Here is a 9710-nt window from a genome sequence, read left to right on the forward strand (position 1 = left end):
CCAGACAGAGCCCAGGTTACTAGACGTCCTTCTAGGGGCTTTGCAGTCTCTCTCATTCTATACTTCCCCAAAGTGGAGCTGACGAGATGGAGTCAGTCCTTCTCCCTTTCTCCTCTCCCCTTCAGTGTTTGTCCACCTCTTTGTTGCGAACTTCCACCTTCCCTTGTTCCTCTCATCCTGGCTCTACTTGTGAAATACAGACCTTAAGACCTTCTCTATCTTCCCAGAAATCACATCATTCTCACAGCTTTATTGTCTCTTTGGGAAAATTGCCAAATTTAAGAACCTCAAATGTATGTGATACCTAACAGTGACGTAAATATCCCTCAAATTTCTTAAATTCAATCTGGCCAAAGTGGAATGCCTCATCTTCCACCAAAGCCAATTATTCCACCCTCCTTCCTTATTTCAGTTAAGAGCTCCAATAGACTCACCACAACCTAAGCTGTCTTAAGGACTTCTTTGACCCCTCTTTTTCCTCAGCACCCCTCCACCCCCCCCCTCCTGCGTTGCCTGGTCACATGGCTTCAGATCCCTTCTTTCCATCACCACTGTCACCATCCTAATCCAGGTACTTGTTTCTTTCCCCTGAATTTTTTTTTTTTTTTTTTTAGACAGAGTCTTGCTCTGTAGCCCAGGCTAAAGTGCAGTGGCGCGATCTCGGTTCACAGCAACCTCCGCCTCCCAGGTCCTGGTTCAAGCAATTCTCCTGCCTCAGCCTCCCAAGTAGCTGGGATTATAGGAACACGCCACCATGCCCTGCTAATTTTTGTATTTTTAGTAGAGACGGGGTTTCACCATGTTGGCCAGGCCGGTCTTGAACTCCTGGCCTCGTGATCCACCTGCCTCAGCATCCCAAAGTGCTATGATTACAGGCGTGAGCCACCACGCCCGGTCCCCCTGAATTTTTTTAAGTGGGCTCTTATCTCTTCAGCAACCCATCTTAAGTGATGCTACTGTATTAATTTTTTGAGAAGGATATAAGTCCTCTGCAACTAGATGACTTGGTTTCAAACTTCAGCTCTGCTACTTTTACTTCTGTGACCTTGGGCAAGGGACCCATCTTCTCTATGCCTTTTTGTACAATAAGGATAATAGTGCCTGTCTCATAGAATTGTTGTGAAAACAAAATGAATTAATAGTTATGGAGTACCTAGAACAGCATCTGGCACACATTTAAATGTTCAATAAATGTTTCCCATTATTTGTAATTAGCACAAATCAAGTCATACCATGGCTGCCCCAAATCCCTCAAGAGTCCCATGGTGTACCAAAGAAACTGCAGGTTTCTCACCCTGACATTCATTTTGTCCCCAGCCAACCTCTCAATTTCACATTCTCCATCCCCTACATGTTCCCTGAATACACACCAGGCAAACTGGAGGACTTACTGTTCCCTGAACACACGTCCCAAGCCTCTCCCCTCCTCACACTTGCTGTTTTCTAAGATCCCTCCTCTCATGTCTCTGCCTGATAAGACCTTGTCCATCCTTCAAGCCAATCTTAACTCTTCCACGAAGCCTTTGCTGAACCTTCCACCAGATGTGCCCCCACCTGCCTGTGAATGCCTCTCCTAGCATAGAAGTTGTATTTCTCTTTGGGCAGGTATCTTTCCTATACCTCAAACTGCAGTCCTGTTATTTTCCCTACAGGCTTGGAGCTCTTTGAAGGTAACATATGCATTCAACATTGTTTTATTCTCTGCATCACCTAGCACCATGCAATATGTTGGGGTAACAAAAAAGATGGAGTTGGAGGTGTCAGAGCCACAGCCATTACCGTGGCACAGCAGGGTAAGTTCAAACTAAGAAAAGTACACACTCTGCCCAGGCTGAAGTCCTCATCATACTTCAAATGTCAATCCAAACTCACAAGATAAATTGGATGGTTTCAGGCCGGGGGCGGTGGCTCACGCTTGTAATCCCAGCACTTTGGGAGGCCGAGGCGGGCGGATCACGAGGTCAGGAGATCGAGACCACGGTGAAACTCTGTCTCTACTAAAAATACAAAAAATTAGCCGGGCGTGGTGGCGGGCGCCTGTAGTCCCAGCGGAGAGGCTGAGGCAGGAGAATGGCGTGAACCTGGGAGGCGGAGCTTGCAGTGAGCTGAGATTGCACCACTACACTCCAGCCTGGGCGACAGAGCGAGACTCCGTCTCAAAAAAAAATAAAAATAAAAATAAATAATAAATTGGATGGTTTCTCCAGCAAGTCTTTCCTTATGAGATACCAGAAAAACAGTAGACTATAACAGGAATGTGATTTGTAGGCCTATCCCAAAATACCAACATGAAAATCACATTAAAAATTTTCCTCATCTATCAATATTAAAATCAAAAAGCCACCATGCAGTGTTTAGTTGGCTTAATTTTCTGCTAGATCTACCACCTAGCAATCCCAAGAGAAGTGACTCAGATCTCCATGGCTAGAGCTCATTCAATGACATATTAACAACCTCTGGCATGTGAGTTACTGTAGAATTGAACATAATGACATATACACCATCCCCACTCTCAGACTCATGAGAGACCCCCAAACCCTAAAATCACAAAAACAGAGGCACAACAATGCACATTCCCAATAACAGAGCGAACACTCAATAAACACTGCTGGCAGTGACATCATCCAGGTACACAGCCACACATAACTCCATTCTGTCTAGAAGCAGAGCTGTAATCTGACACCAGGGACTCAGACCTCTTTGCCTCAGCAACTCTGGGCATTCATGAGCAGCAGCAAAGGGCTCTTTCATTCCCACTCTTACTTTAGCCATTCAAGAAGCATCCTCCTCCTAGCACCACTAAGAGAAATGTCGCAGACCTCAGTTTCAAGAACCTCTATGATGAAGTGACAAAGATTGTTTTCCCCCAAATAAAACATATGCTCTTGAAGGTCCAGAACACTCACTCTTCGAAGACCTGGTAGTACCCACAAATCCTTAGGCAGAACTGCCAATAACCTTTCCAGCAAGACAAGTCCAAGGAAGCTAATTATGATTCATTTAACTATGTTCATTTATCTGCACATTTGGTAAAGATAACAAGTAAATTTAAACATTTAAAATAGAATAAATATATTAGACTCCTCTGAAACACCAGCTCTTTTCATAAAAGTACATAACCATGTCAATTCAGCCTTCTTATTTCTTATTATCTGATACTTTTACTGAATAAAGATTTATCTCTCTTCAATTAATGTTTTACTATGCCTAAAGTATTAAGATATCTTTTTCCTGTAGATCAGTGGTCTTTCACATAAAAGTTCCCTACTTTTATTTTACACTCTCAAATCCTAATCCCACAGAAGCAAAGTAATCAAAGAAAATAAATCAGCGCTGCTATATCATTTCCTCAGAAGCAAAGAAAATAAGATCAAAAAGTTTGGGGTACCCAAATAAAAGAATCAATAATATGTCAGATAAAATGTTAGTCATAGATGTGACTCTGATACAGCTCTCTGCAGTTAATGTGTCCCACTTTCTGAAAAAGAGCTGCACAAACAAAAACATCCTGAGATAGAACAGAAGTCTTGTAAACCATAAAGCTCAAGCACCTGTAATACATGCACTGCCCTGTACCCTATGGCAACTCCATAAATACTTAGTGACTGATTCACAGGCCAATTACAGAGTCTGGCAATGACAGTGTGTCTCCCTGGTCCTACTCTGGGGAGTGTTAGGAATCTCCAGTTGCTGTTCGTTGTGGTGGTAGGAAGAACTAAAACAGACAGATGTCTAAAAGAACTGAAGGGTTGAAAGGTTCAAATTCTGTCAATTTTCCCTGAACTTCTCCCCAGGCACCTGAGCCTTAAAAAATTGGTATTGTTACTCGTATCATTGGGGGGAAATGAATAAAACTGCCATAAAAGTGCATAGTGTTTCCTCGTCAAAGAACAAGCTGAATGGCCAAGAGAAAAAAAAAAACAAAACAGAAACTTACTTTTCATAGACCAGCTCCTCATCGATGGAGAAATAGTGGGTATTTACTGTGCTTTTTGGTCTATTCCTTAAAGTAGCAAAATATAACCGATCTGAAAGACAAGTTTAAAAGACAGAAAAAACATGAGAATTTAGGGAAGTGGAAGTGAAGGTGGGTGATAACATACGAAGGATCACAATTTAAAGACCCCATTAACACGCGGAATTCTTGCAGAAACCTCATCTCTCCCAGGAAGCTAGAGACTCAAGAGCACAACAGTTAGGCAGGAGGAGGACCTGACCGAGGAACTCAGCGGGGCGCAGAGCACCCACATTTCCCTTGTTTCAGGCCAGCAGAGTAGCCAGGAGCTGGGGGTACCCGCAGAACTGGAGGTGCAAGTTTGGTTCCCAAATCACCAGACCTCAGCAGCTGCGAGAAGGGGAAGAAAGAGGTGGGCCTCCCCCACGCAGCTTCGGAGATTTGAAAAAGAGGAAGGGAGAGAGACTTGGGGGGTGTGGTTGGGGGTGTCCCGAAAACCGAAGCCTGCGATGGTGGAGTAAAGGTGACCGGTGAGCATCCGGAGCAGGCTCCCCATGAGCTGCTGAGTGCCGGAGTCCCGGCAGAAGCCGGTGCTGTCCCATTACGAGGCGGAGAGGCCATCCGAGGGAGCTGCAGAGGGAGCAAGGGACACAAGAAAGAGAAGCCGGAAGCAGGGGGTCCTCGGAGAAAGGAGAGTCCCGAGAGGGGACGAGAGCGCGCGCAGTGGCTGCAGGATACTGGCAGCCTCAGGCGAAGGTGGGGACAGTGGCGCGGGAAGTGAAGAGTTGGGGGCAAGAGAGCGTTGGCAGATGCGGGGCGGCTTCTCCTCACCTTTCATGAACTCACAAGCCCCGATTAGTTCCCCTGACTCCGCTGCCATCTTAAGCGAGACACGCACGGGGGAGGGCTGGGTCGTGGCCAGCTGAGGTCACTCGCCCCCGGGGGCTTCCCCACTGCCCAGGAGCCAGGAAGCTCACAGTCCCGAACAACAAGCCTGGCCGAGGGAGGCAGCAGGCGCCGAAGGCGGAGGCGGCTTCGGGGTCAGCGCGCCGGGCGCCCCGGGGACATTCCGAGGGGAACCCGAGCCCGCTCCGCGCGGGGCGCACACGCCCCTGGCTGTAGCCGCTCCTATTTGGACTCGGCTGCTGCAGCTGCTGCTCCGCCACCGCCGCGCCTGGGAAACGCAGACCAGCTCTTACGGCAGGGCAAAGTCTTCCCCCGGCTTCCAAAGTGATCATGGAGGAGGTGACGTCTGGTCCCGATCGCGCCCGTGGCTACTCGAGCGGCAGCCGGCAGGACTTCAGTGCTCGCGGGCTGGCAGCAGCTGCTCCAGATCCTCCTTCGCCACCTCTTTTCAGCAGTTAGTCTTCCTCCTCCTTCTCCCCCTGGGTCCGCCCCCAGACCTTCCTCCCCGCCCTCCCTCAGCCCCCTCCACTTTCACGACTCCGCGGCCATCCCTTAAAGGGACAGCCCCGCTCCTTTCTCCGCAGCAGCCCCAGTTACCAGGCGCCCCGCGGGTCACTAGGAGCCGGTTGCTAAGGCTTTGTTGCCGTCCACCAATTGCTGTTCAGGAAACGGGGCCCTCGGCCCAGGGGAGCGGGCGGGGCCTCTAGGCCAGAAACTTATGAATGAAACGGCGGGGTTGGGAGTGGACATCGCCAAGGGCGCTGTCGCGGCCTCGGAGGCTAGGATGTGCCGGCGCCCCCTTTCTTTTCTGCACCCTCTAAGTCTTGTCCCACTCCAGATTTCTTTTCTCTCTCTCTCTCATTTTCTTTCTCGCCCACTCACCCAAGCGCTTCTAAACTCTTGCAGCGCGCGCGCACACACACACACACACACACACACTCGTAAAAACCTCAGATCTCCGTGCCCTGCCTCGCCTCTAGCTAACATTTCAACCACCCCCCACGCCCAACACTGAGGGGGTCTGCATCTGTATAAAAAATACAGTTGAAAAAGAAGCCCCAGCTCCTAGCTCACAGTACATGTATTGGTTTCCTCTACACATATCAGACTCTGATATAACTTGTACTTTGTTCTCACGGGAAAAAAAGTTTCCCATCTGGTTCTCCACGCCCTCTCATCTGGGCCGCCACTGTGAGCGCAAAAGCATCACAAATGCCTAATCTTTACAGTGCTCAGGTCCCGGAGGGGCGGGGCGAGACCGCTGAGCCAGCCTGGGCGGGGGCGGAGGGAACAGGAGAGGAGAGTCCACTAGTCTCAGGAGAAGGTTAACACAAAGGAATTTCTTTACATAGTCTCAGCTGAAGCGCTCCAGGCAGGAGTCCCGCTAAAAGAGGCCCTTGACTTGTCTCTGCGAGGCTCTACGTACTGTTTGAACAACTTGAACGCTGGGCGTCCTAAGGCTGTGCCTAATCAGCTTGCAGTCCCTTCCATACGAAAATGGCGCTACAGACTCACTATCCGAAGAGCATGCGCTCTGAGACGTCTCTCCAGAAACAGCAAGAAACTTGTGGCAGCCTTTTCCTTCGCAGTCGCTTGTTGATCTCTAGGGAGAAAGGGCGCGCACCCGTGCAGAGCTGACTGAGGGAACGAGCCCTTCGAGGGCCAATTCCAGTTTTTGTTTGTAGTTTTTGTTTTTTTTTTAATGTGTCTTTTGTTTGTTTGAGACAGGGTCTCGCTCTGTCACCCAGGCTGGAGTGCGGTGGCTCAATCTCTGCTCACTGCAACCTCCACCTCCCGGGTTCAAGCGATTCTCGTGCCTCAGTCTCCCAAATAGTTGGATCTACAGGTGTGCGTCACCACGCCCGGCTAATTTTTGTATTTTTTTTAGAGACCGGGTTTTGCCATGTTGGCCAGGCTGGTCTCCAGCTCCTGAGCACAAGCAATCCGCCCTGCCTTGGCCTTCCACAGCGCTGGGATTACAGGCTGAGCCACCGCGCCCGGCCTCAAATTATTTTATTGAAAAAAAAAATCTAGTATTATATGAAAGATAGGGAAAAACAAAGTATATGAATCTCTCGATAAACTTGCCCACTTTGTTTAAAAGGCTAAATAAAGCCGGGCGCGGTGGCTCGCGCTTGTAATCCCAGCGCTATGGGAGGCCGAGGCGGGCGCATCACGAGGCCAGGAGATCGAGACCACAGTGAAACCCCGTCTCTACTAAAAATACAAAAAATTAGCCGGGCGTGGTGGCGGGCGCCTGTAGTCCCAGCTACTCGGAGAGGCTGAGGCAGGAGAATGGCGTGAACCTGGGAGGCGGAGCTTGCAGTGAGCCGAGACTGCGCCACTGCACTCCAGCCTGGGCGACAGAGCGAGACTCCGATTCAAAAAAAAAAAAGGCTAAATAAATCCAGAGATGATGTTGTATTTCCAAAGATGCTGATTTAAAATTCTTACATAATCTAAATTCAAATTCCCTAACAATTTTTCATGAGTTTTGTGTTAGAAAAAGTGCATTAGAAATAGAAGTCAGAGTTCTCATTCAATTCATAAACTTTTAATTTCACAAAAGAACTCCAATCTACACTTTCAGAGAAGCCAGATATAGTTGAACACCCTCTTGTTATTTTCCAAAATGAATTTACAAAAATCTTTTATATAACTCTGCTGCTTAAAATTTTGATCATGAGGAATGAATTATGACCTAACAAATACAAGTCCTTAAATTCAAATGAAAATGTTTATTTTTCCATAGCATTTTTACAAAGATAATAAAACTCTGTAAGTAATTAATGTTTTTTAAAATATTGCATGGGGCTGGGCATGGTGGCTCACACCTATAATTACAGCACTTTGGGAGGCCAAGGCCTGCAGATCGCCTGAGGTCAGGAGTTCAAGACCATCCTGGCCAACATGGCGAATCCTTGCCTCTACTAAAAAAAATACAAAACTTGTCTGGGTGCAGTGGCTCATGCCTGTAATACCAGCACTTTGGGAGGCCGAGGCAGGTGGATCACCTGAGGGCAGGAGTTTGAGACCAGCCTGGCCAACATGGTGAAACCCCAACTCTACTAATAATACAAAAAAATTAGCCAGGCATGGTGGCACACACCTGTAATCCCAGCTACTAGGGAGGCTGAGGCAGAAGAATGGCTTGAACCTGGGAGGCGGAGATTGCAGTGAGCCGAGATCGCGTCATTGTGCTACAGCCTGGGTGACAAGAGCAAAACTCTGTTTCAAAAAAAAAAAAAAAAATACAAAACTTAGCCGGGTGTGGTGGCACACGCCTGTAATCCCAGCTACCCGGGAGGTTGCAGTGAGCCGAGATCAAGCTACTGCACTCCAGCCTGGGCAACAGAGAGAGACTCTGTCTCAAAAAAAAATTAGCCAGATGTGGTGGCGGTCACCTGTAATCCCAGCTACTCATGAGGCTGAGGCAGGAGAATGGCTTGAACCGGGAAGCAGAGGTTTCAGTGAGCTGTGATTACGTGATTATGCCACTGCACTCCAGCAGTGCAGTGTCTCTGGGCGACAGAGTGAGACCCTGTCTCAAACAAACAACAACAAAATTGCATGGAAGGAAGTGTCAGTATAATCAAATCTCTGTAAGCCATTCTAAATGGTACAGAAAATTCTACAAGAAAAATACGAACTAGATAATGCACACACAGCACACATATAATACATAACAAGGTTTTAATGAGATCATAAAACACTTTATTCTGTCAATTATCATGAGGTCAAAGTTCCTGTTGGTTGTAGTTTCATAATAAAGGCATACTTTTACAGTCTACAAGGGAAGATAATGGAAGAAAATTTTCCAACCACCCAACTTGATATAAACTTAAGGAATGGACTTTTAAGAAACAATAAAGGCGTTTCACATATAAAGGAAATACTAAGAGATTTTAAATATTGCTCAACTGCACAAAAGGAAGGTAATATTACACACAGAAATTCAGCAGGTAAGTGTAAAAGTGTCGAGTTTGAAAACAACACCTTTTTTTTTTTTTATTTCCTCTGGACGGAGTCTTGCTCTGTAGCCCAGGCTGGAGTGCAGTGGCACCATCTGGGCTCATTGCAACCTCCACCTCCTGGGTTCAAGCGATTCTACTGCCACAGCCTCCAGAGTAGCTGGGACTACAGGCGCGTGCACCACCACGCCCAGCTAATTTTCGTATTTTTGGTAAAGACAGGATTTCACTATGTTGGCCAGGCTGGTCTCAAACTGCTGACCTCAAGTAATCCGCACGCCTCAGGATCCCAAAGTGCTGGAATTACAGATGTGAGCCACTGCGCTCGCCCTGAAAATGACCAAATTTAAATCTAACTCCTCAACCACTGCTTGAAAACTGCTTCAACTACCCTGCAACCCGTGCTTGTGCACCTGCAGTTCTAGAAAACTCACTGCTGGAGGCAGCTCTAAATTACGTCAAAAGCCACTAGTTTTAATTCTGACTGGAGACTGCAGGACCTATGATCACCCTTACTCATGACATCTCTTCAAAAATGCAAAGGGAGTTTCTTTGAACACCTTCCTTTTCTCCTTAGTCTTCCCCAGATAAATATCTCCATTTTCTTCAACATTGTCTTATATTACATGGCTTCAAGCCCCTCACTTTCCAGTCCAGTCTCTGCCCATTTGTCCAAATGCTTATCAAGTGGGTCCCAGAACTGAATGCAGACTAGTAGTGATAAACTGGTGTGGCCAGTTCTGAAAAAAGAAAAAAGAATGGATGGAAGATTCAGATGAGAGCAAAATAAATGAAAAACATAAAACAATTAAATTTTATCATTTAAACTGGTGTAACCAGTTCTGAAAAAAAGAAAAAAGAATGGATGGAAGATTCAG

General features: G+C 47.2%; 1 protein-coding gene across 3 annotated transcripts in view; it reads right to left on the bottom strand.

Annotated features, from left to right (window-relative positions):
* Positions 1-5323, bottom strand: part of CDC14A (cell division cycle 14A) — a 169235-nt gene extending 163912 nt beyond the window's left edge. For all 3 annotated transcript variants that reach the window (XM_003260116.3, XM_003260117.3, XM_012500327.1), the window contains exons 1-2: positions 4787-5323; positions 3938-4028 (exon numbers count right to left, since the gene is read on the bottom strand). In XM_003260116.3, coding sequence (XP_003260164.1) covers positions 3938-4028; positions 4787-4835 — 140 coding nt within the window. In that variant the 5' untranslated portion in view covers positions 4836-5323. The remainder of the gene's footprint in view (positions 1-3937; positions 4029-4786) is intronic.
* Positions 5324-9710: the final 4387 nt, after the last annotated feature.

Source organism: Nomascus leucogenys, chromosome 12 (assembly GCF_006542625.1).
Source record: "Nomascus leucogenys isolate Asia chromosome 12, Asia_NLE_v1, whole genome shotgun sequence".
NCBI classification, from domain to species: Eukaryota; Metazoa; Chordata; class Mammalia; order Primates; family Hylobatidae; genus Nomascus; species Nomascus leucogenys.